Raw genomic sequence first — 27,881 nt, 5'->3', positions numbered from 1 at the left:
CTGCTCAAAGATAGGTGCATGGTCTTGTTAGACCAAAATACGCCTCTGGGAAAGAAGTTGTGAAGTCACATGGTCTGACCTTTCATTGCTCCACTGTATGGGCTTTGGGCTGCTGGGGCTCACAGAGCTCCAACTCTTCTGATGGATATTTGGACGGACTTCCTCCAATAGGGACTGCAAGTGGAAGGACACTTTCTAAGCCTTATTTATAGAGGGTCTGCTCTTTGCCGGTTGTATCATTTTCTTATTGTTGCTATAACAAATCACAACAAACTTGGTGTCTTAAAACAGGAAAAATATATTATCTTCCACTTCTGGGGGTCTGAAGTTTGACGTGGGACTTATTAGACTAAAATCAGGATGTTGAGAGGGCTGCTTTAGAGGAGTATCCATTGCCTCATCTTTCCCAGCTTCTAGAGGCTGCCTGCATTTCTTGGCTCAAAGCACCCTTCCAGTATGGCATCACTCTGACTTCTCTTCCATGTTTAGATCTCCTCTGACTCTGCCTCCTACCTCCTTTTTTTCCTTTGTAAGGACCCATGTGATTACATTGGGCCTATCCAAATATTTTAGGACAGTTTCCCCCATCTCAAAATTCTTAAGTTACATCAGCAAAATCCCTCTTGCTATGTAAAGTAACAGATTCACAGGATTCAGGGATTAGAACACGGATATCATTAGGGTGGCCGTTATTCTGCCTGCCACATCATTATTCAAACTGATTTGTACATACTAATTTAGCACTCATAACCATCCTACAGGTCAGGTATTATCTCCATTTACAGATGAGGAAACTGAGGTACAGAGAATTTATGTAACTTGCCCAAGGTTACACTGGAGTAGTAGAGCCATAATTTAAATTTGACTGGGCTTTATTTTTTGTTTTATTTTCCAGTTTTATTGAGATATAGTTGACATATAACACTGCATAACTTTAAGTTGTACAGTGTGCTGATTTGAGGCACTTCTGTAGATATTACAAAATGGATATTACTATACTGTTAGCTAACAACTTCCATCATGTCATATCATTACCATTTTTTCTTATGATGTGAACATTTAAGATTTATTCTCTTAGCAATTTTAAGTATGTAATACAGTATTGACTACACTCATCACGTGTACATTAGATTTTTCAGAACTTACAACTGGAAGTTCTTTTTTTTTTTTTTGCTTTTTTTTTTAATAACTTCAAGTTTATACCCTTTGATCAAACTCTTTCCATATCCACTCCAACCTCTGCCCTTCTACTGTTTCTTTGAGTTCAGCTTTTTTAGGTTCCTCATGCAAGTGCCATCATAAAGTATGTGACTTTCCTGCTGTTTTATTTCACTTAGCATATCCTCAAAGTCCATCTATGTTGTCACAAATGAAAGATTTCCTTTTTTCATGGCTGAGTAAGATTCCACTGTGTGTGTGGATATATCCATATATACATACATGGACAGCATATACTTACATCGTGTTTGTTTGTTTAATCTATCCAGCCACTCTTTGTCTTTTGACTGGAGAAGTTAATCCATTTACGTTTCAAGTAACTATTGATTAGTAAGAACTTACACTATTTTATTCATTGTTGTCCGGCTGTTTTGTAGTTTCCATGTTCTTTCTTCTTCTTGCTGCCTTCCTTTGTGACTTGGTGATTTTCCATAGTGGTGTGCTTTAATTCTCTTCTCTTTATCTTGTGTGCATCTGCTGTAGTTTTTTGCTTTGTGGTTACTATGATCCTTACATAGAACATTTTATAGATATAACAGTCTCTTTTACTGTAACAACTTTGATCGCATACAGAAACTTTACCCTTTTACTTTTTTCCCCTCCCTTTTGTGTTTTTGATGTCACAACTTACCTTTTTCTATTGTGTACCCATTAAAAAATTATTGTAGCTCTAGTTATTTTAATACTGTTGTCCTTTAAAGTTTTTACTAGAATTAAGTGACTAACACCATATTAAAGTATTATTTTGAATTTTATTATATACATAACCTTTATTAGTGTGTTTTATATTTTCATGGGTTTTCACGTTACTAATTAGTATGTTTGATTTTAGCTTGAAGAGCTGTTTTTTGCATTTCTTGCAAGGTGGGTGTTGTGTGATGTATTCCCTTAGCTTTTGTTTGGGGAAGTCTATCCCTCTTTCACTTCTGAAGGACAACTTTGTCAGGTAGTATATTTTTGGTTGGCATTTCTCCTCCTTCAGCACTTTGAGTATATCATCCCACTCTCTCCTGCCTATAAGGTTTCGGCTGATAAGTCTGCTGATAGTCTAATGGGAGTTCTCTTATATATAACAAGCTTCCCCCTGCCCTTGCAGCTTTTAAGATTGTCTTTTATTTTAATGGGTCTTGGAGAGAATCTTTTTAAGTTGATTTGGTATAGTCCATAAACTTGGATATTCAAATCTCTTCTGACTGGAGAAGTTCTCAGCCATTATTTCTTTCTTCCTCTTCTTTTTTTAATATTTATTTTTGAGAGAGAAAGAGACAGTGCCAGCAGGGGAGGGGTAGAGAGAGAGGAAGACACAGAATCCAAAGCAGGCTTCAGGCTCTGAGCTGTCAGCACAGAGCCCAATGCAGGGCTTCAACTCACGAAGATCATGACCTGAGACAAAATCAGATGCTGTAACTGATTGAGCCACCCAGGTGTCCCCCAGCCATTATTTCTTCAAATAAGCTTTCTGCATCCTTCTCCTTTTCTTCTCCTTCTTGAATTGAAATAATGTGCAGATTGGTTCTTTTGTTGGTATCTCACAGATGATGTATGCTTTCTTCACTCTTTTTCCTTCCTTTTTCTTTTTTGTCCTCTGGATTATTTCAGATGTTCTGCCTTGGAGCTCACTTATTCTTTCTTCTGCTTGGTCAAGTCTTATGTTAAAGCTCTTTGTTGACCACTTCAGTCCTTGTTTTCTTCAGCTCCAAAATTTGTTTAGTTCTTATTTATGTTTTCCACCTCTTTGTTGAACTTCTCATTTTCTTATATTGTTTGCCTGGTGTTGTTAAATTGTTTATTTGTGTTCTCTTGTAACTCTGAGAACCTTTAGAATATTATTTGAATTATTTGTTGGGCAATTCCTATATTTCCATCTTTGGGGGACCAGTTACTAGAGGTTTACTGTATTCCTTTAGTAGAGTCATGTTTTCCAGATCCTCCATGCTCCCTCTGACCTTGCATGGATGTTTATGCTTTTTAAGAAGTAGTCATCTCCAGAGTTTATGGACGGATTTTGGTATAGGAAATGTTTCACTCATCGGGGAGAGAGGAAGCTGGAGCGTGCTGGTGACCCCAGGTCTACCACCTATGATGCAAGTTCTAGTGGTGCAGGGTACCAAGCGCAGGGGCATGGGGCAGCATCAGTTTTGAGGGTGGCATGATGTCTCTTTGGCTGACGTTGCTGGGGTCCACGGTATTGACAACTGTTTGGTCCTTGGCAAATGCTGAAGGGTGTCTGCAGTGGCTGTGAAGGCTATTTGAGTCCTCATTGGCACCTCCAGGCCCAGTGGGTGGGGGCCAGGGCAGACAACAGTGGTGTTCAAGGCTAGTGGTGTACACATACTCAGCTGCAGAGGCCTGTGTAGTGGTAGGGGCCAGTTGCAGACATACGTGTAGTGGTAGGAGCCAAGGCAGGCAGCCAGGGCTGGGGCCAGATGTGGATGCGCTGGTAATTGCAAGGGCCCTGGTTGTTGATGTGTACTACCATGATGGCTCAGTCTCACCATGGACACACAGCAGTGGAGGCTGCTGATGGGGGTCAGGCCGAGGACATGCAGTTGCGCAGCTGGAGTGCTTGGTGCCAGGTGAGCATGGTGGTGCAGGCTAGTGGCTGAAGACAGGGCCGCCTCCATGCCCACAAGCAGCCGTGGAGGCCTTGGCTATAGGCTTTCTCTCCTATGGCTCTTAAGTCTCTTCTTAAGCATGTGCAGGCAGTGGAGGCTGGTGACAAGTGTCAGGTTGGCAGCATGCAAGTACATAGCTGGAGGGGCTAGCTCCATGGCAGTGGGAGTCAGCCATGGGGGTCTAGGCTGGAACCTTGCACTTGAGCAGCCACAGAGGCCTGGCTGGCTGCTGGTGTGGTTCCTAGGTTCCAGAGAGGTCGAGTGGGGAGAGAGCAGGAGGGACACAGGTGGCTGGCATCAGCTAATGCCAATAGTTGTGAAGGGTTCCATGACAGCTGTGCTGGCCGTTGGTTCCTTCTTCAGTGGTGAAAGCTGCTGGGATTGTCTGTAGAGCAGGTCCCTGTGAACCATTCTTGTTCATGCCCTGTGGCCGCTATTGGTAGTCCCTGTTTTTGTTTTTGTTTTTTTTTCTTTTTCTTTTTCCTAGATATCTCTGCATATCTATTTGTGTGGCACTTCCAATGACTTGGAAACCTGGTTTACTCTGCTTTTCCTTCCTAGCAAGGGGAACTCTTTCTCGCTGTGGAGTTCCCTTTTGGCAGTGAGCAGTACCACCCTGGGGGGTGGGATGATGCACAAAAAATGAAGCAGTCTTCCTTCTTTTACTGTGTGGTTATTCTCAAGTATTTTGTTACACTGTGTTGTGAATAGACTCCAGGGCTGTCCCATAGCGGTTTTTGTTCATAGATAGCTGTTTCATTGTTGGTTTTTGTGGGATGGAGGATGGAGGCTGGGGTCTCCCAAGCTGCCATTTTTTTTTTTTTAAGTTTGTTTGCTTTGAGAGAGAGCAAGCAGAGAAGGGACAGAGAGAGAGAGAATCCCATGCAGGCTGTGCACTGTCAACTTAGAGCCTGATGCAGAGCTCAAACTCACAAGCTGTGAGATCATAACCTGAGCCAAAATCAAGAGCTTAACTGACTGAGCCACCTAGGCACCCCTAGAGTCTGTTCTTAATCATCATTGTTGTGCCCTGGAAAGTTGGATCCTTCAAAGTGATTTTGAAAGTCATACTTTTATTATAGCAGCAGCAGAAGTAATGTCTTCTTGAATGCCTGCTTGGTGGCAGGCCCTGTGCTGAGTTCTTTTATAACCATTCCAAGCAGTAGGTATTAGCACTTTTTTTCCCCATAAGGAAACTGAAGCTCAGAAAAATTGTTACTTTCTCAAGGTCAGAGGGCTAGTAAATGCCAAATTTGTCGTTGGAACCCACATCGACTGTCCCAGTGCCCATGTGCTTAACCATCTACCTAAACTGCCTTTATTTGATAAAAGGAGTCATTCAAAATAAAGGTAATCATTAATTGCAGTTATTAAAAATAAAAATGTGGTGAGGTATAATGTCCTAGAGCATGAAATATAAGAATCTCGTATAATTAGGAGAATTAATACCCAGTTAAGCAGATTATCAAACCATGCAGGTATATGAATTTATGTTACCCTCTAGTCTAGGGGTGATTTGGCAAATGGCTTATTCTTGGCTTGTTTGTCTTAGATATTACACTCATGTGCATGAAATCAGAGACCTATGTCCCAACCCTGGCTGATCACCAGAATCACCTGTGGAACATAAACACTGCAGTTTCTGGGACTCTTCCCAAGATTCCAGGGTGGATTTCTGGGATTTGTAATTTTGAGCAGTCTTTCAGATGCTTCTGATGGTTACTGTTAGAGCCTTTTACTCAGTCACATTTACTACATGGTGGGCATATATACAGGATCCAGGTCCAGAAATCTCTTGATGTGATGGAGTAATATACTGAATCTAACAGAATCCATCAAGAAGGAGGAAAAGAAAGCATGAATGATAGTTGGTATGGAGCTAAAGTTTCAGACATACAAACACATACATATTGGAGTGACGTTTTGTTTCTTTTGAATGGTGCCATTGGTAGTTATCTATAAATATGTAATTGTATTTCCTTTACAGTTCTCTTAACCAGAAACTTGATTTGGTTGAGTGAAGATCTTATATCACTGCTGTGGTAGGAAGAATTTCAGAATCACTTTGGGTTCTTTTATCAGACTCTCTCCATCCCCCACATCAGCTAAAAATCAGAGCCCAATGAGCCATGATTACTGATGGTAGTGAAAGTTGAAAACCTGTGATTGGATTTACAAAATCCATAGTCTCTGTCCTAGAAGAGGAGTCATATATTCTTCCGTACTCACAAAGTCATGATTGTCCCTGTGACCAAACATGACTCACTTTTTATATCATTTCCCTTTTAGTATATGAAGATCACCCTATAACTGAGGACTTTTCCTTCTCATTCTTACCTATGCTTTGGGTCACAGTGACAATTTTTGTGGGTTTTCTTAAAAATGTTACAGTGTTTCATTTTTACTCATATTATTTTTGGTGTAAGCTTTGTGCCAAAAAATGACATTTAATGCTTCCTTATCTTAGGAAATATGTTACACATAGTTTTTCTCCCCCCACCCCCAGTAAATATTTGCAATTCTTTTGTGCATCAGGCATTGTGCTAGGCATCAGGTTATGGTGATGAATACAATAGCTGTGCTGCCTGTTCTCAAGATTTATTTAGTGATGAAGATGGGGAAATAAATACATGGATAAAATAGGTAAAAAATGTAATAAGGCAAAAATTAAGTTGACATAATAGAGAATAACACAAGAAGGCCTTATTTATTTACTTATTTATTTAAATATTTGTGTATTTATTTTGAGAGGGGGAGGGAGAGGCAGAGAGAGAAAATCCCAAGCAGGCTCTGCACTGCTCAGTCCCACAAATATTGAGATCATGACTTGAGCTGAAATCAGGAGTCAGGTGCTTAACCAACAGAGCTGCCGAGGTGCCCCTGAGAAGACCTGTTTTATATAGGATGGCTGAGGAAGGCTTTGCTGAGGGGACATTTTAGGTGAGATTTGAAGTACTGTATAAAGGAAGACCACGTATGAAGGTCATAAGATGGGTTAAGGAGGAGCTGGCTTAGAACTGACATGAGATGAGGGTGAAGCTAAGTTGGTGGGGGTGAGGATAGAAAGATACACGTCCTTTGGGGTCTGTGCAGGGCCAGTTTTGGTGGAGTGGTGGGCACATGCTGAATACAGTGGGCAAATGAGAGGAAAGGAATTTATAAGGAATGGAGATAATGAGTACAGACTGTTGGTAATATCTGTTTCTGAAGGCGGGACGCTGGAAGGGGATTGTGGGACTAAGTGTAGCACTGGAGTTTGATTTGGTGTTTTAGACAGGATATCCTGTTAAGTTGAACCCTAGGGAATTGGTGAACTGTACTATATTTGATTTATGAGAATGGCAAATTTCATATAGTTTGACCTAACGTTACATGTTATACTACTGAGAATGAGTTACTTTTGAAAAGGGAGTTTGATGAAGCCGTGTTGAGAGAGTTTTAACCAAGAGTATATAAGCCTTTGAGCTGTTGAGAGAGATGGGTTTGGAGCTCACCAGTCAAGTGTTGGCCTTTGAAGCAGGGAGGAAGAAGGCACATTTTTTTCCACTGTAACAGGAAGGAAGATGCTGATGTACAGATTCAGGCGAGTTTCAGTGATCATTGTGATGCCAATTCTGGCAGCTAGTGTTTACCTGAGGCCAGTAATTATGTAACAATCTTTCAGATTTGGCTGTAGGTGCACATTGATTGATTTTGTTCGTAGGACTGAGTGGCTACTGATCCTGTTTTGCCTTGTAGTAGGCTCTGAATTTTCTCTCTCAAAAGTCTTTGGTATCAGTGATTTTTTTAAAATTCAGTTTTTCATTTTCATCAAAAGCAGAATACATCAAATAGCATGACCTCCTTCTCCACTCATCAGCAGTACAACACCATGGCCTCCCTATAGAACTGATTAGCAAATCAAAGAATAAAGTGGTTTTCTCAGAAGTGATTTTCTTACCCTACAGAAAATTGTCTTTTTCAGTATTGCTATCAGTATTCTTTGACTTGTCAGCATAATTGAAACGGTATCTGTGATTTCTGTTACTTTAATGCAGACTACAAGTGCCTCCTTTTAAGGTCATACCACTCTTCTGTCTTGTGTACAGAATTTGCTTATAAGGTATATATATATTAAGAATTTCAACTGTTAGGAGGGAGGTTTTATTCCGCTGCATAATACAGTTTAAAAAAATGATTTTCATTAGATCATTCTGCTGACATATCCCCAGGATACAATTTTCTCCATGGACTTATTAATTTAGTACAGAATTCCAGGTTCTGATCATTAATTGTATCTTTAAAGCTACAGTGAGATCGAAGTCGTCTTTAGCGCCTGCGGGATTATTTTTCATGAAACATCTCCTGTAGTATTTATTTTGAATAATATGCTCATCCATGGGTTATAGGACTAGGGCTGTCGTAGGAATATTCCCAGATGGGGCCCTCTTCTTTTTCAGTGTGAGCTTGCTGAGCTCTAGGCAGCTCTGCTGTGTGCATGGCTCTGAAATTATCATTTCCTGAAAGTACAGATAGGTCTGGAGAAATGCAAGCACCCCTCTATTAATTCACACACTGCAAGTGTCCGATAAAACATGCAGCATCTTTAAAAGCTCTAGGGTGGTGGTATTTTAGACAAAAGTTTTATTTTATGGAGGAGGGTAGCTTTACTAGAGGCAAGCCAAGCCAGTATGTTCTAATTCTGCTTGGAATCAGAGGAACTTGATTTACTGTTGTTACCTGCTGTGGTAGAAATCGCAAGCATCACTGACATAGACTTGTATCTTCAGTATTGAAAATATTCAACAATTCATCAGCAGTGATTTCAAAAAGCTGCAGTCTCTGATGTTTTGATAATAAGTGAAGTAAAGTTTTCTCTTATTTCAGACAGCATTTGATAGAATGTCTGTTTAGGAAAATATATACAGATTAGTCAACTGCATATCTGACTCAAATATTTTTAGCTTCTTTGGGTGAACTTTGGGTTATGCCAAGGGGGTGGGGGGGGTTCCCTTTGGCCTTTCCACTGAGAACCACTCAACCAATATCTATCCATACGTGCTGATAAAGAAGAGTTTGTAATTTGATAGTGCTCGGTGGGTTTGCTGACCTGGTTCAGCCAGCTTCCTTTGAGCCCTGAACTAGTGTTGAACTGATCCATCGCACTTCCTTTGGTTTGCCATTTCTAGTCGTGAACTGGTGCATATTCTTTCTCTTGGTTTTCTGTAGAGGAAATGGGGCTTATCTTACAGGATGAGTTCTGTGCTAAAACCTTGCACTTCCTGCTTCCATATATGCTGATGAACAGGCTTCAGAGTTCTATCTCTTACAGATAGCCTGCCACCCCAGAAGTGACAGTTGGCCTAAAGGACTACAGTTTTGACATGTACGGGCTTTTTCTGTTACGTGCCTCTAAATAGACCCAGGAGAGCGTCTTTCAGGTCTCAGGAGACTGTCTTCTGTTCTTCCGCCTCCCTCCTCTCCACAGAGACAATGTGCTACTGATTTGCTTCTAATTTTGGCAATTTCTTTACTCATTTTAAAATAACTACTCTAGTCCCCTTCAGACTTCTGTCCACTTCACATAGTTTGCCACCGCGGTCTTCCCTTGGAAGACTCCAGTCCGCTGACCTCCCCTCTCCCCTTGTTGAACTGGCCACTAACCTGGAAGTAGAATCCTTTTCTTCACCTGGCTTCTCTATTACACAGTCAGCAACTATTTATAACAGACTAAAGTAGAATTTAAATACCCGTAAACCAGTTTTTACTGTCTCCATTATGGCCTTCCATATGTTTTTTTTTTTTTTTTTTAAAGAATGGTATCAAATTACTATTTTTTATCCATGCTTTTTAAAGTGGTTTTTCTCCACTGTATCTCCTAAAAATACCTTCTCATATATTTCTATATTTAAAGAATTTATATTTCTAAATTTTCAGAGACTGAGAACATTTTCATGATATAGACGAACCATTTGACCAGTTCCTTACCATTGGACATTTAGATGTTTTCTCTTTTCCCTTCCTCTTTCTTCTTGCTGCTTCCTTCCTTGTCCTTTCTGTCTTCCTATTATTTGCTGATGATAGAACTTTTCTTTTTGGGTGTCCAAAGTTGTTTTTTCACTATGCATATAGTTATTTTTATTAAACCCTAGCAGGGACTTTTTGAGTAGTCTGTGTCACTTTATAGTGTCACTTTGTGTTTTCAGGTAAGGACTTCTATCTTAGGTGTACCTGTCTTCCCAGTGTAGCATTATGCCTGGTACAGTAGATGTTCACTAAAGAATTCTTGTTGAGTTCCAGAAATAGAAGGGCCATGTGACAACTATTTAAGTATCTCTTGTGTATTTGAGATTCTGGAGATAGGAGTGAACAAGAAAAAGATTGCCTTTGCTTTCATAAGCTGAAATATTATTCTATTTAACAAGGTTTATGTTATAAGGATGACAGACCTCTCAGTGTGAGGATCACTTAAAAAATCTTAAAGTCACGCAGTATGTATGGTAGGAGAGTCCAAATGACCTACATTATGGGGGTGTGCATGCCAGTCTTTTTCATGCATATGGCTAATTAAGAGTTGACTAACTGATTTTCCTGTAGATGATATTTCTTATTTAGGATTGTCCACAAGAGTTGCCAGTTTTGATGGAGTGATTTTTTTTTTCAGGTTCACACTTTTTGACCCTTTCAAGTAACTAAAATCAAGTATACTTAAATTTAAAATTTCATATCTGAACATCGTATGTTGTACTTAGTTATGACAGAGAACTCAAAGATCTTTTAGGGCTGGGTTTGGGGCAGTAGGAAATACATCCCCAAATATTTTTGGTCTTCCTGTTGCACATTTTAAAATATGACTAACCAAAGATTGAAGCCATAGAGATTTTCTGCTCTAAGTTGGTGTTTGAACACTGCCAGATGTTCATGCTCTTTGTGCACTTACAGAAGTGGAAAGTGAGGGGTGAGTGGCTGTCCTCTTGGGCAGGCACATAATATTTTTAAAAAAATGTGTGTGCCTCAGCAGAGCTATGTTAGAGTTTCATATAGCTGCCTTTTTTTTTTTTTCTTATTGTAGGGCCAGCTCTCAATGTTGCAAGAAAAAATAGACCATTTGGAGCGTTTACTAGCTGAGAATAATGAGATCATCTCAAATATTAGGGACTCGGTCATCAATCTGAGTGAATCTGTGGAGGATGGTCCAAAAGGTTCACAAGGCAATTTCAGCCAAGGTGCTGGCTCACCTCTTCTGCCGTCAAAACAGCTGTCCCTTGTAGTGGACCCTGAAGACTGTTCATTTGCTTTACAAGGTGGAAGTAGGAATTCAGATGTGCAGGTAATGTATGCATTCGTTAATAATCATTGGGCTTCTTTTACTTTCTTTTTTTTCATCTGGTGTTTGTTTTAACTTGGTTGCTTAAACTCTCTGGATTTTAGTTTCTATTTTTGTAAACTGTCTTGATTAGTCACCTGATCATTAATGCTGTTTTTAGTGATGAAATTCTGTAATTCTGTGTTTCCCCCAGTTTTTTTTATTATTTTATACTTTGATTATGGATTTTTTCGTATGTTTTTTAGGTCTGACTTTCTCTAGTAGATGAAGACCTTTTGAGGTTTAAATTTGGTCAAAGAGATTTTCTTGTCTTCTTATAAAGAGTACAGGAAAAGCCCTATTCTTACCATGTCTCTGTTATACACTGTAGGTTTCACACAGGATAGGGTTAGATTCCTTTTGCTGACTGTCTCTTTCCGAGAGAGGGAAGGTAAGTACTGTAGAGCTGTGCTGTTCCATATGGAAGCCACTGGTCCACAGGTGGCTACCGAGCATGTGAAATGTGCTCTCAGTGATGAAGACTTTTTACAAAAACAAATGTAAACTATTTTGTTCATTTTTATATTGATGATATATTGAGATAATAATATTATGAATACATTGGGTTAAATAAAATATATCAGTAAAATTAATTTCACTTATTTAATTTTATCAGAAAATTTAAAATTATGGATTTGGTTTGCATTCTGGTTCTCTTGGATCGCTTTCCGGAGAGTAGTGGAGTTATAAACCAGGATTTAAGAAAAGGACTTGTACTTTTCTTAAATTTAGGGTGTGGCACATATGCTCTGTTTTGCAAATTAGCGGAGAGAGGTGTTTTACCTGTACCTTAGACCTGAAGCTGGAGCTTGATGATTGAGACCTTAAATGGTGAATATTTTACAGCTGGACAAAATGAGTTGCCTCTGGCCTTGCTTCAGAGTAGATGTTTTCACTAACTTCTGGGGACAGAAAATGTGTTACAATCTTGAGGGCATGGCTCACAGGCCAGTCCATAAGCTGGAGACATAGGAGTTGTTCAGGCCTCTTGCCTATAATCTTAACAGCTAGTGCATAGCCAAGTTCAAACAGTATTAGGATTCTGTGCTTTGAAAGTGTATCTATTTTTGTGACTCTTGGCTTTGTTTAGGTTTTCAATAAGTACCTTTTAAAGGAGAACCACAGAACTTTTTTTTTTGGAACTGGGGGTATTAAATCTGGGCTGGACAGAAACAGCCGTGTTGCCGAACAACCATGGAAGGCAGGCAGAGTGAGGCAGTGGGGAACCAGGAATGCTGCAGGGCCAGAGAAAGGACTAGAAGGAATAACAGAGACTGCTAACACGTCCTTCTTTCCAGCTGGTTTTCAAAGATTTATTGACTCATCCTTGGGAGTATTTCACTTTATTTATTAAAGTCATAAATTCTGAAGTGAGAGAGATGTTACAGTCTTAAAGTACTTTGTATTCACTTCTTGTATAATTTGTTCGGTATCTTTAAATTTTCTTCTAATCCCCTTATATACTAGGATATAATTTTTACATAGTTTAAATTTTACCACAGTCACTTGTGTTCCTTGTTACATTTAATATTAGAAAGAGTATGAAAAATACAAGTTTTTAGGATTGTTTTGGGTGGGGGGAGCAATATTTTTTCCTTTGTGTCCAAATAGGTTTTTACCCAGGACTACTACATTGGAAACTTTAGACGACATTTGAACATTAAGAAACTGAATCTTAATTTTTAAAAATTCTTTCATTTTTAAATCATTATGCCTCATTGACTCAGTTGTAGTTTTATTTTTAGAATAAAAAGGGTAAACAGAACATATGCTAAATGAAGGCATAGCTGTAGATGCATTTCCATTCTGATACAGGTTTTAAAATATATGAGATTAATTGTCAAATAAAGACAACTCAGAGTAAAAAGTAGTTATCCAGTATTGTGTTCGAAAATACTGAAACATTTGGTCATAATCACATTTTATCAGAAATTTTTTGTTTGCTGTTTAGTTCCTATTAATTTCTACTAGATTGTAGTAGAAGTGAAACAGGGCAAGAAGGAATTGAATGAAATTATTTTTCATTAGAAGCCGATGGGGGAGGGTATTATTTATCAGGATAGTTAAGTAACATGGTAGCATTTTAAGAATTTGAATGGTAATTAAATGTTTTCTGCCTGAAACTCTTCAGTTAATGTCTACCGAAATAGTTTTATCTAGTAAAATGCATACACAGAGTACAACAATGAATAGCTTTGAGCAAATATTTTCCAACATTAGGTTCAAATTAAAAACTGGTAATACATGGTTAAACTTACTCTTTTTTTCCCCTTTATTTTGTCTTTTATATTTTCAGATGTTAGATGTTTACAGTCTAATTCCTTTTGACAATCCAGATGGTGGAGTTTGGAAACAAGGATTTGACATTAGTTATGCGGTTAATGAATGGGACTCTAAGCCCCTTCAAGTGTTTGTGGTGCCCCATTCCCATAACGACCCAGGTAAAATTTGTACTTCAAAAAACCTACAGATTATTAAGCCTGCATATGCACAGAGTATTTTCATGAGAATGTGGTAGACCCAATTTCTCAAATTTTTGAGACCTCATTCGCTGACTTGTGACAGCAACATATTCCTCTTAATAGTCTTGTATTTTGAGTTTTTACTTTATCAATTTGTATGCCATTCATGAGTAGGACTTTTGCAATGTGAATTAGTAATAAACACAAGAAGGTCTTAGTTTGGGGGGTGAGAAGTTGCACTCAGGGTGCAGCTTGTTCATGTTAGTTACTTTCTGTAAAATATTGCATGGGAGAATTATTTTGTGTTCATAAACTCTACATTACAAAGTGCAGAGTGCTCATGGGAATGTTTGCATCTTCAAAATGATGCAAAATATAAAGTGGTTAAGAGTCTTGGTCAGGCAGATGTGAGTGTGGAGTCCCAATCCCATCAGTGTGAGACAACTTTAGGCAAGTTACTTGATATGAAAGTAAGTTTTTTCCCAATAGAATCAAGATAAAGTGTCTGTTTCATAGGATGAGATGTAAAGGTGTGATGCATGGCCCAAAAGTAACTGCTATCATTATCATTATTATTATTTGGCAACTTTTGTTACTGATTCGGGCCACAGATTTTTTCCCCCCAAGGTAAGGGAAAATTGCTAAAATTACAGTGGGAAATATGATTCAATGCATGTATTTGTTAGTGTAAGTACACTGGCACAGAGTACATAGTTAATGAATTTTACTGCAGGATTTTTTTTTCGGTGGAGTGTACTTAGACTTCTTTTGAAGGACTTACTTGGGCTTCTGTTTATTACTTTTCTCAATTTCTCCATTTCAACATTACTATCAGAGGCACCATTATTCACCTAGTACTTTGAGGTTTTTTTCTTTATTCCAGCATTCATTTATCTTCTTTCTTTTGCTAAGACAGTAGAACTTGTTTATGTCTGGACATGTGATTTGGTGAAGTGTGTGTACAGGTGGATGCAGGCCCATGTGCTGCTTTTTCGGATGTGAGAGGTACTCAGGGAGACAGTTTGGATGCTGAAATGTTTGAATTTCTCTAATACTTAAATGTTGAGTATGCATAGAGGTATGCAATAGAGGAAATCAGTATTATTCTGGAAATCTGTGTTGAGTAGTTGACGCATGAGCTTCTGACTTGGTTTTCCTTTTTGTCTTAATGACTTTATTTTTTCCTACAAATACCTTTCAGTCTTACTAACCTTTCCTCCTACATGTTTTGCATCATTTTCCTCCTAAGTCTTAGCCTGTCCCTTCAGATTGAAGCTCCGAATGCTGGGCATCATGGAAAGACTGCAGGGATCTGGAGCTCCGGAGAATGAGGCCGGCATCCTGGCTCTGCCATATACTTGCCCCCATGTCCCTGGGGCACATTTGAGTATCTGTAAAATGCAGATCATACAGGTGGAGTAGCACCTTAAAGTAGAAGTTAGTTATCAAGGAAATAGAGAAGGTGATGAAAGTCACATCTAATTATAAATCTCATTCACTCTGAAACATTCCCTTATTCAGTGAAACAGTGGCAGAGCCACTGTAGTCAGTGTAAGTTGTTCTCTCCTTGCTTCTCTGCCAACCAGATGCAGTTTTGTTCTTGTTGATCAATTTTTTTAAAGTTTTTATTTATTTATTCTGGGGGGGCATGCAAGTGAGGGAGGGGCAGAGAGAGACTCTCAAGCAGCCTCTGCACTGTCAGCACAGAGCCCAGCGTCGAGCTCAATCCCACAAACCATGAGATAGAGAGATCATGACCTGAGCCAAAGTCAAGAGCCGGTCGCTCAACTGACTGAACCACCCAGGTGCCCTTATTCTTGTCACTGAGTTTGGTGTGTGATGTGATTACATCGTGTCCAGTTTCTTATAGGTCTATACATACACTTTGTGCTATGTCTTGCAAGTCCTCATGTCAACACATTTCTCCTGCCATTTAGATTTTTAAAGACTTTTTTTTTTTTTTAACCTTTCCCCCTTTTCTGCCATCCTCACTTTCCACCAGTCTCATTTCTTGTAATTGTATAACATGCACACTTAACTATAATAATAAAAATTGTACCTTATCAGACAGTCTGCCAAATGTTTTATAATGCTCACCGTAACCCTTGGAGGTCAGTGACACATTCATGAGAAAGGTGTTACCAAGCTCACAGGGGCAGGGAGTGGCCCCCCAAGAATGCCTTATTAGTTCACCTGGATCTCACACCTGAGTACACTCGAGAGGCAGAGCACGTGTGCCTCATGTTACAGGCATCCTCATTGCCTAGCCTGCCACTTGACATGCAGCAATGACTAAATATACAGAAGGCCTTTTCCACCTGTCTCTGTACACTTCCTTAGCCTCTTGAACTTTGGATGTACACCTTCACTTGCACGTAGGCACAGATGTAAACATCTATAGCACTTTTGCATCGTCTCCTCTCTAGAATGTAAACTTCATGAGGGCTCACACTTTGTCTTATAACCACCAGGTCACTAATAACCCGGAATACAACAAGCAGCACATTGTAATGACTCTAAATGAGCCAGGGCATCTGACTCTGCAGATTCAGATGAAATGTTTGACCTTGACATGTGCTTTTATCTTCCCTTCTTCCCTTCTTCCTGTTGTCTTATTTTTATTCCTTAAAAAAAGTATTTAAAATATGTTTTGTAATTTTAAATACAAACAATATATGACATTAAGCTCTTCAAGGGCAGGGATTGCCTATGCCTCTTAGATTCTGTTTGCCTTAGCAGTGCCTGGTGTGGTTAGTGTGTTCTGTGGAGAGACATCCCTAATAACTGGACGTGACTGCAATAGATGACTCTGTCTCTTAGTATCTTAGCAACCACAGTTGAATCTTTTTGTCTTAGTAAATACTGTTAATGACCCTTACCCTCAGGCCCTCCTCCACTTGAGGAAAAAATAATGGTCAGACACAGACCTTTTAAAACTACAGCGATTTTTTTACTTTTAAGCAAAATGTTAGAGAATAGAACCCACTGACTTTTCTTAGTAATTTTCACCACTCCTTAACAAAAGTAGAAGTTAGGTAAATTAGATTATTCTGTGACAAGCCAAATCATTCAGATCATGAAGAAAGACACTTTCAGTGGAGGAAAAGAGAGAAGTATGTGCACAAACATTCCACATCAAAATGTGACTCTGTAGTGGGAAATTTTTGTAGAATATTCTTAAATGAATGTGCAGTTGGGGGGCGGTTACTTTCTAAATGAGATTTATAGAGACTTGTTTGCATTTTCTGCAGCAGCAATTTAAAACTTTAGGTCAGTAGTTTGTTTCATCGGTGGAATTTTGTCTGTTGGGGATAGAAGTATTGTAATAGATTTTTAAAAGACTCCTGTATTTTCCCTAACTTTAAGAATTGTGTTAGAGGAAAAGAATTACGTTGCTGTGTTTTTATATACATAGATATTTTTCTCTTTGGACCATGTTCTGGTATCTCACAAGACAGATGAATTTCAAATTATGTTTGTATTTTAATAAATTTCTAATTATGTCTTCCTCCAGTCCATGAGGACATGTAACAGTTGTCATATATTTTATACGGTTTACATGGGTAAAACAAAATTGGAAAGGAATTGTTAAGTCAGTGCTGATAACTTTGTCCTGTTACGCTTTTGAAAAGTTTTGAATCACAGACCATGAAATTAAATGTTAGTTGATTGATACATGTTCATGTTATATTTAATAAGCTGATTAAAACACAATTACAGTACCTTTGTATCTACAATCTTAATTCTTTGCTTCCCACTACTTAAACTGCTGAAATATTTAGTTAATTTTCCTTCAAAGAAATTGCAGTGTGTAGAGAGAAGATAAGGTGCACTAAATGGAAAGTTGGTCAGCATATTGTTAGTTAAGCAATTTGTAAAATGAACATTAGAAAATAATCCCCCATGTGGTCTGACTCCAGATAGAAGGGAGACCTAGGTACAAGAGTCATACTGGAAAATAATTTTCTTTTGTGCTTTTGCAGTTCTTTTACAGAGTTTTTATTGATTCAAATGAGTGAGTAGAATTTTTCATCTTTCTTTTGGTGGAAAATTAAGAGAACAGAATTTTGCATTCAGTACTATATAATATTTGAAATGAGTTTATGTGCTCTTATTCTTAAAAAGCAAAAGAGAACAAAACCATGAGGAAATCGCTGTGTAATGTTATTTTTAAAGCTTCTCTGTTCACATGTTAAGGACAGTCCTAAGAGAAGAGCTGTGGTCAGCCACAGTTGGGTAATGTTCGGGGTGGTGAAAGCAGGAGAGACTTTGAACTCTGGCTTCCAAAGGAACCTGCTGAGTGGAAGGAGCTGGTGAGGAGAGGGGAGGTTTGTTTGTGCACACAGTGTTCTGGTTCACAATGGAGAGATGAAGTGAGTTCTTTGGTTTTGGCTACTGTGGTGGGAAATATGAATTTCTGGAGCTAAGATAGTATGAGGAAGAACTGAGTGAGACTGGTATTCATTGCCTGTCTTACATCAGAGGAGTGTGGAGTGTGTATTAGTTCATGTAATCCATTGTGCAACCCTCAACACCAATAAATTAAACCTCATTTACCAGGTGAGGACGGTGAGACTAAGGCAGGTATACTAATATGTTCAAGATCCACCAATTACAAATTGGCACAGGATGGTGATCAAAGCTCAGATTTGCCTGATTCTTGAGCTCTGTGCTCTTTCCATTTACTATGCTGCCTCTCAAGATATGTTATTTAGTTCAAATTATTTTCTTGCTATATGGGCATTAGCTAATTCAGCACATTTATCTGAACCTTGGGTTGTTAATAGGGTTGCCAGATTTGGCTTAATAAAAGTGTTTACATTTACAGTAAACAATGAATATTTTTTTTAGTATATAGGTGTTGCAAACATCACATGGGACACACTTATAGTAAACATATATTCATTATTTGTCTGAGATTCAAATTTAACTTGGCATCCTGTATTTTATCTGGCAATCTTAATTAAGAAAATGTTGGCATTATGAGTTAAATATTTACCTGGCTTTTTAGAATTATCTTTTTAAGAGATCTCTGGAGTTGGTATATTGAGGTTGTGTTTTAACGAGGGGAAAAGTCCTTTGGGGCTCTGACTGGACTGCATTCCTTAAGAACACATGTATCAGGTATTACCTAGAGATGCAGGTGATTGTCACACATGTTCCCCATTCTCCTGTTTTGGTTACTTTTGTCTGTCTTTTGAGTCTGGGTGCTTTAGAGCTCACCACTGCACCAGCTATATAAATAATTGCTAATACTTCTGGGAATTTACTATGTTTCAGGCACTGTTCTACATACTTTTACATGAATTAAATCTATTACTTCTCTCAGCAACTTCATAACAAAAGTCATATTATCACCCTCATTTCACAGATGAGAAAATGAATGCAGAAGAATCCAGGTAATGTGTTTGTGGCAGGGCTGGGCCTGAACCCAAGCCCAAGCCGTCTAGCTCTGGAATTAGGGCTTATAACCATTACTTAATACTGTCTCTTGAAGGTAATACTTTTGAAACCCACAGGAAAAGCTTCCAGGAAGAAGGTCTTTTAAGTGTTTCCAAGCCAAATACCATCTACTTTAGTATTTTTAATCATATAAAATATTTTATGAATGATCTTGGAAAAGTAGACACCTCACTGTACTGTCTCTCATCCTTCCCTCCCCCTCCCCCCCCCCCCCCCCCAGTCCCCCGGTCTTTTCTTATTGAAATGGATGTCTCTGTCCTTAAATACTACTTAAGTCCCTGAGATGGTGAGTGGTTTTCCTCATTGCTACATATTTTACAGTTAGAAAGTAATTTGGAAGCAGTATTTTCCAGCTTTTAAATGGCTTCTTTTAGAAACTTTGATAATATGCCCAGTATTTGCCTGCTCATGCGGCTAAGTAGCCTCGCATACCCTAAGAGTAACTCCTCAAAGGAAGTCACTTTTTCTTTTACTTCAAATGATGTCTCTCATGTAATAGACCTGTCTCATTATTTCAAACCACTATGCTCTGTTTGGGGAAGACTTAGTAGGCCTGAAGTGCCCTACCCCATGTGAATTGATGCTCGTGGTTGAAATCCTTAACAAGGGAGAGAAGTAACTTTAGCACAGATTTAGAAATTATTGTGGAGTTTGATCTCATAATTGCAGGAGTCACATATCAAGGTACACAGGTCTTTTAAAGGGCATTTAGAAAAGCAATAAAGGGTCACATTTGGACAGTATACATATTGCAGCTGCAGGATGAACAAAACTCCAGCTCCCCTAACAGTGATGCAAATGGTTCCTGTGGTGTGGGATAGAATTACCAGTGACAGCATCTTACACAGGTTCAAAAAGTGCTGTATCTCAAACACTTTAGTGGAAGTCAAGCTGATATGCTTTGAAATCTATTAGATGACACTGAATCACCTGGGAAAAAGGTGAGGTTATTCTGGAAACCTGAGTTCGGAAGCATTTGTCGGATTCAGCAGGTTTAGGTCTTTGGAAAATCTCAACTTCATCTTTGACTCTCTACACTTTCTTGGAAACTTGAGTCAGTTAGCATATTCTCTTCATTTTGCCTCCTTGGCTTCTTATTTCTATTTCTATAACCATTTTTTAGTAGAATTTTTGCATTGTTCTCATTTCCTATTTGTCTTCTACACCAAAGTGTATCTTTTACACTCACAGTAAAGTCATTTTTGAAAGCACAGAAGACCTTAACTGCCTTCACTAAGAAACAGGAATGGCTTAGAGGATTTTCAGTGATGTGGCCCTCACTTCTATTTGTATTTCTCACTGTACTTCCACCATGTAAGCTCCGGTAGAGCCATACCTGGCCGCCTTCTCCCTGAAATTGACACAGACCTTCATGGCTTAGTGTCTTTTCCATATGCTCTTCCTTCTGTTTGGGATCTGCCACCTTTTATCCAGATGATGACTATTCTAAGAATTCCTCCTCTATCCTTCTGCTAGGAATTTACCACTTCTTTATTCCCATAGCCTTTTATTCTTATTTTCAGTGTAGAATCTGTTTTCATGCATTAACTTTTTTGCTTTGCCTTATTAGATGCTTGGTTTGTGTTTGAATGAATAAACTAGAACAAGACGTTAATTAAAACTCACAGTTTATCGTTAGGGGGGGAACAAGCTTCACTTATAATAGAAATATTGGAATTAAAACTAACCAGCAGCCGATTTGAGTTATGATAATCCCAATAAACATGGTATGCAGTGTCTTAAGTGTAAGACTGGATGTTAAAATCAAATGTGGAAGGATTTGACAAATGATGGAAGAAGCCTGTTGATCTTTTATTGGTAGATGATGACTTAATTACTAAATTAAAGAGGCTTTCTTGTTTTATGAATCCTCTTTTTATTTATTTTTATATTAAGTTTTATGTTAAATTGGAAGTAACATGAAGCTTTAGGTTGAAGTTTTTAAATATTTATTATCTGGTTATAATTATTTTGATTCAAACTTTATTATGTTTTCTTAACCATTGATACCTATTTAACTTTGAGTAGAATTAGTGTAGTCATTAAAAAAATCATTGTTGTAGCAGTGAAAGCCACAACAGTGTAACAGTGATTTGAGGAGCATGCCTTCTTTGGGATGCATGCTTTAACATCATAGGGCTGACAGAGACTTTTTAAATATAAACTAGTAACCTAAAGATATTGATCAAGGAGGATTAGGTTAACATCAGAACAGACAGTGGTTGAGTTAGAGCTAATTGTGTGTGTGTGTGTGTAAGTGTGTGCACATGGTGTCTTTTCCTTTTCATCTCATTTCTAGTTGAAGTAACGAATTTGCATTTATACTCTGTACCTTTTCATCCCTGTTCTTTTGGCCATACGTTTCATTCATCTGTCATGTACTTATTCAACTCTTGATGGTATAGGCTTCATACCAGTGCTAGATTTATGAGAATTGACTGGTTGGGAGTTCAGGTTTTAAGTTCCCAAATTTGTAGGACTTGGAGCAAAAGTATGTGGAGGCCCTCAGACCCTTTGTGTAAGCATTTAAAAGTTATAAATCAAACTGATACATTATAAGTCAAATAGACCTTTTCCTCCTACCTTGAGAAATAGCACATTTAACAGGAAAGCCATGTGTGAGTTGAGATTGCTGGGGCTCCAGTTCCCCACTGGAATGTGTTGAGTTTGTGTGGGAAGAGCCAGCCTCTGGGGCAGCCCAGCCTCCCTCCCAGAAATGGCCCTGCCCTAAAACAGGGGGGGCGTTGCTTGCAGATGCACAGACATACCAGCACTCTTCACACGCCCCTGCAAACTGTATCCCCCTGGCTTTGCTCAAGCTGTGGAGGTTACTGCCTGTAGGTCAACTGTCCTTTAGAAAGATGTATAGAAGTCCCCTGGTGGGTTCTGGAAACTGTCTTGGGGTCATTTGGACATACATTTCTGGGTCCTGGTACTTAGGAGGGCAGGTCAAGGCGGGCTCTGGGTGGGCAATTCTTTCTTTGCCTTGTGAATTTATTGTGTGAAAGAGATGTGGTCAGAGGAAGAATGGGAAGATTCCTCAAGCCCAAGGCTCAGGATAGGATACCCTTGCCCAGGTCCTAAATTGGTGCCCTGTATGCCCTTGAACCATACAAAACTAAGTGTTCCTTCAGGGGATCAGATTGCCACAAAGTCTTTAGACTACAAAACTAGGTCAGGAGTTAAATTTTGAAAAATGGTGTTTTGTCAGCAAACAATCACTAGGTGCTTTAATTGTTCATGCACATTAAAAATAAGCAGTAATGTTTACAATATTATTAGGCTTTATATTATAGAAGTTAATTTTTTTGTTTTATTTGTTTTGAGAGAGAGAGTGTGCACATGGAAAGGGGCAGAGAGAGAGGGGTGAGAGAATCCCAAACCTGATACAGGACTTGAACTCAGGAACTGGGAGAGAGCATGACCTGAGCCAGAGTCCAGAGTCAGCACTAACCGACTGAGCTACCCAGGCGTCCTTAGAACTTAAAATTTTTTTATGATAAAATAGAGCAAATTTAGGGTTATGCACCCCTTATAGAACTTCTAATTGTGTATTCTTTGTTGCAGATATTTCCCCACTTAAAAATAGCAATTGGCTGTTTTATGGGTTAGAGTGTTGTTAGAGTGGAACACAGTAAATGGAAAGGTATTCTTTGTGCTCTTCTAGCTCTGGTTCAATTTCCAAGTGTATTCAAGGGAAAGAAAAAGGCTGTGAATTGACCACTTAAGTAAATCAGTTTGCAACTCAATGTCCTAAGATTATTAAGTCCAGAAGTAGGAATCTAATTTTATGACACAAAAATTCATCCTGTACAACTTTTCATAAAATACTATCCTTCTGATTGGTCTCACGTTAATATATAACTGTAGTTTTATAGTAATTTAGGAAAAGAAAGAGCCAATTCAGTGTAAAAGGGAATACTTGATTACTCTATTGTATAAGAGCAATAAAAGCTAATTTACTGTTAGATTACTCAATATTGAAAGCTGCAAGAGGCTATCTTTTAGTTCATTCTTCATTAATTGTGCTATATTGTAGTGTACTAATATTTATTATAGATGAGCTTTATGGAAGGCTTTTAAGTTGACATCTCTGAGCATGTACTTTGGCTCACGTAAATGTCTTTGACACATCCTGCATGATTGTTGAAGGGCGAATGAAGTGTCGAAGGCAAAATGGATTAATCAGTTACTGTGGGTCCTTTATGAAAACTCCCATGATAAACTATTTGAAGTGGTCTTAGCTAATAATAAATTATAACCAATGAAAACGAGTAATTGTACTTAAAAAAAGGAAACAAAAGCTTGTTACTTATTCATCTTCATAAAGACAATTTCTTCTAAATTTGCTTTCTATGTTAGATTACTAGAGTTTTGTTGTTAAATTAATTTCAGTCATTCCATTGTTCATAGTTGTTTTATTGAATAAATAGCCAAATGATTAGTGCTTAGTTTTGACCTTTGTTAAAACGTAGGTAAAAATTGTGAGTGATGTCTTAAAGACAGTAGATCTCATAAATTTCAATGGTTCTTACCGCACATATATAGTAACAATAGCATGATGCAGAAATAGATGCTACTTACATACATTTGATTTCAGCTCAGTCTTGCAATATGGAGGTAGATATATATTCAGATATTATGATGGTACTTGGTAAAATAAAAATTCTTCCCACATTGCAATCTTTATTTTTGGGATGGTAACAACACTAATTGTTTTTCTAGGGCTATATTAGTTTACTAGGGCTGCCATATCAAAGATCTACAGACTGGGTGACATATTTCCTTACAATTCTGGAAGCTGGAAGTCCAAAATCAAGATGTTGGCAGTGTTGGTTTTTTCTGAAGGTCTCTTGTCTTAGTTTGCAGATAGTCCTCTCTCTCCCCTGTCTTGGCATGGTCTTTCTTTCCTTTGTGTGTGTCTATGTCTAATTGCTTTTTCTTACAAGGACCTATTGGATTATGATGCACCATCATGACCTTATTATACCTTAATCGCCTCTTCAAAGACCTTGTTTCCTTCTCAAAGTTTAGATGTTAAAATACCTTTTATTTCCTTTTTTAACTGCTTTGATTATAGAGACAGGGACGGGGTGATTGAAAACATGATGATGACAATGATAATATAGCAGCTAATATTTATCAAGTGCTATATTACATCCTAGGCTCATGTCTGAGCACTTGATGTTTTTTTTTTCTCTTGGGTGTTGGCATGGTCAGCAGCAAGTAAGAACATTCCCATTTAGGGGCAGGTTGGATTTTCTTTGATTGTCCCTGGGAATCCAGAGGTGGATCTTGGCTTCGTGTGCCAGGACAGGAGTCCAGGTTTGTACCTTCCTCAAGCAAGATAAGATTCTTTGCAGATCACTGTTTGGTGAGATATCTTTGAGTTTTTTTGTTTTTTGTTATAATAGGTACAGGCTTTTCATTTCAACATGAAAAAGTTGAATTATGCAGGTACCATTCTTTGATGACTTAAAAGTGCTTAAAAGTGCTCCAGATCAAGAAAGTCCTGTAAAGACTGTATTCCACTGCATTCCTGTTTGGCTTCTAACTTCATACTTGCCACTTTGTACATGATCAGTAAAGAACTCTAGAATGAATGGATAGATTTTAGTTAAAGCAAAAGGGAGAAATACAGTTAGAGTAGCAGTGTCCTTTTCAGAAGGTCATGCTTCATTGTCAAAATACTTGTATTGTCTTCTCTGCCCTAGCAGAATTTCATTTTTTTCTAGTCAAAATAGTATACTTCAACTATTAATTATAGACAAAAGAAGTAACCAGTTCACCCCTTGTATTTATTTTAGTCCTCCCACATATTTGAGTTTTGGAAAAAAAATAGAGCAGTAGTTTAGCCTGGATGTAGGGAAAACTCCTGTCTCTGTAAGATTTCATAGGTAAGAGATTATCCTCCCAAGGATCCACTAGGCTGGTAGATAGAATTGGTAGCTTTGTGTTTTTACCTCAGCCACTTGTCATGTTGCTTTAATACTCTGCTTAGATGGGGCTATGCTTAGATCTATGGGTCTTGTTAAAAATGTTTCTTTATAGTGAAATTACAAATATCTTTAGATAAAATTTCCAGGGTATATATATGTATACACTTGTGTTGTTTTATTAGTGTCAATCTGTGCTTCCAAAAAATGGAGTAATTTACAGCCTTTGGAAACTAATGCCTGTTCTTGGCAGAATTCTACTTCTCTGTATTCATAAAAGTGCTGTTAATTAACTTATTGCTTTGATGCTGGGTTTTAGATATAGTTTGTACTTGGGATTTTCTTTTCCTTAGTTTAACTTACTAAAATGGGTAGGGAATTTCAGTTGTGGTATGAAATGATACACTTTTAATTCCATATGATGAGAATAGTACTGCCAACTTGTTAACGCTGTTCAGATTTTTAAAGTGAAAACAAATTCCTTAAATTAGAGATACATTGTATATAATTGAACTAGATACTATATTATGCATAAATAAATGCTTGCTTTCCTCAGGTCATTTGTCTTATTTTTTTTCATTTCTTTCTGACTTTGTACAGTTTTCAGAGTATTTCTGTCATCGCAGCGTTAGTGACTTTTTGAGTCTTATGTCCATTCAGATGGGATTTCACTGCTTGAAACATTTGTGAAATTTGTAAATGTGTTTTCATATGAATGAAACAAAGGTGATGTAATGGAATGTGACTGAGTTGAAATCAGACATATGAATCAGACCTTTGTTGTATATTTGTGTCTTGGTTTAGGTTGGTTGAAGACTTTTGATGACTACTTTAGAGAGATGACTCAGTATATTTTTAATAACATGGTCATCAAGCTGAAAGAAGACTCGCGGAGGAAATTTATATGGTCTGAGATTTCTTACCTTTCAAAGTGGTGGGATGCTATAGATAAACCGAAGAAGGATGCTGTTAAAAGGTTTGTTTTAAAACTGTTTTTTTTTTTATTTTGCAATTTGGTAATATTAAGCATTAATTATACAGTGAAACAAGTGTTGAATTTTTAGAAAGTGAAAATTCTTAACCTTCTATCTGAAACTTAAAATAGTTCTTCAAATCTTTTTTTCTGCTTCTGATTCTGCTTCCTCTCTGGAAAAGTGACTTGAAACTTTTCTGTTGAAATCCTTATATTCCAACTTTGTCCCAGAAACTGAATTACTAGGTCAAAGGGGCTTAATATTTTAAATGTTTTTTTTTTTGAAATATGTAATCAAAGTGACTGTTGGAAAGATTATTTCATAGTATTTTTCTGTTATCCATTTAGAAATGTACCAGTGTCCCTGCCTTTTTGCTACCAATACACTTTTTTTCCTAAAACTCTGACCAATTTTTGGTTGAAATATTTTAATTAGAATTTTTGATAACTGATAAGGTTACATATTTTCTCATATGTCCAGGCAAGTTTTTTGTGAATTGCTTAATGGTGTACTTTTCTTTTCACTGATTTGTAAGTTTATACACACATATGTCACCCCCTATTTTTCCTCAAGTTATTTTCTTCTTAATTCTTAGGGTTTGATATACATCAAAAATGTTTACGTAATCAAACAAATCAATCTGTTTTCATGATAGCTTTACTGTCACATTTTTTAAAAAGGTTTCCCCCAATCTAGAGGTCAGATAACTTGTCTTTTTCTTCTGCTCAGTTTAACTTTTTATCATTTCACTTTTTAAAATCCTGAAATTAATCTTTTAATGTGGTATGATGGGAGGTTCTGGTCCCCATGCCTCCCTCCCCTCTCTGCTCCCAAGAGCTTAAAGATTATCTTAGCATGCATTGCTGTCTTTTATTTAATATCATGTATAGAGCACTCACTGTTTAGTACCGGTTCTGATACTTCACCAATGGAAACTGATAATCCTTGCAACAGTCCTCTGAAGTAGGTACAATGACTGTCCTCATTTTACAGATAAAGATCCTGGTCGTCCAGGGTCACCCAGCCGGGATGTGCCACGCTGGTGTGCTATCTGGTGCAGCCTGTCCAGCCCCGCAGGCTCCTCCCTCCCATGCTGTGCTTTGCTGCGTCCCTGAGATTTAAAATGTCCTATTTTTTCCCTACTGATTTGAAGTGCTGTCTTTATTGTCTTTATATCTGCGCTGATTTCTGGGCTTTCTGACCTCTTTCCTAGACTTTTTCAGTCTGACTGCAACTGTGGTTTATGATTATGCTTCATTGACAGTTTAAAGTCTCCTCTTGTTTATTTTTTTCTAAAAATTCTTTTAATAAGCGACCAATTTTCCTAAGAGCTTTAGAATTAATTATTAAAATCTTCCTACCCTACCAGAAAAAAAGAAAAGGATTTTGATGGAAACTGACACAAACACTTAACGATAATTTGGAGAGAATTGGTTTTCCATCATTATCCCTCAGGCCTTTTTTTTCTGGTAGGGAACAGCACTGAAAAACTTTTGTTAGTGACATACACACACAAAAGATGGGAACCTAATAAAGATCTAATAAAGATGCTAGTAGAGTTTTATGTATGTTAGATGACTAAGAAATACGTAAATGCTATAGTGAAAGACCAAAGTTTGTCTGTGCACATGGGTGTCAGCAAGGGTACAGATTGTGAGTTAGTGCAAAGGGGTAGAAAGTAAGTTATCTGAAGTCTGACTGAAAGTTGTTAAGCATATGTGGATGTGTATGAAGATAGGCAGTGAACTGAGGTAGCTGGTAGACCTTGGAGAGGGTGTGTGTGTGACATATTCCTATGTGGCTGGCTTCAGCTACGTGCAGTTTTCTGCCTCCTGACTGTTTCTCAGGGACAAAATTTCACTTAAGCA

At 37.9% G+C, this 27,881-nt stretch overlaps 1 protein-coding gene across 1 annotated transcript in view; it reads left to right on the top strand.

Annotated features, from left to right (window-relative positions):
- Nucleotides 1-27,881, top strand: part of MAN2A1 (mannosidase alpha class 2A member 1) — a 172,827-nt gene that overhangs the window by 13,679 nt on the left and 131,267 nt on the right. The window contains exons 2-4 of the mRNA XM_039220332.1: nucleotides 10,885-11,142; nucleotides 13,475-13,619; nucleotides 25,844-26,015. Of these exons, the coding sequence (XP_039076263.1) occupies nucleotides 10,885-11,142; nucleotides 13,475-13,619; nucleotides 25,844-26,015 (575 nt within the window). The remainder of the gene's footprint in view (nucleotides 1-10,884; nucleotides 11,143-13,474; nucleotides 13,620-25,843; nucleotides 26,016-27,881) is intronic.

The sequence above is a fragment of the Hyaena hyaena genome, unplaced genomic scaffold, assembly GCF_003009895.1.
Source record: "Hyaena hyaena isolate Hyena2069 unplaced genomic scaffold, ASM300989v1 scaffold_877, whole genome shotgun sequence".
NCBI classification, from domain to species: Eukaryota; Metazoa; Chordata; class Mammalia; order Carnivora; family Hyaenidae; genus Hyaena; species Hyaena hyaena.
This window is presented reverse-complemented; position numbering and strand designations above follow the sequence as displayed.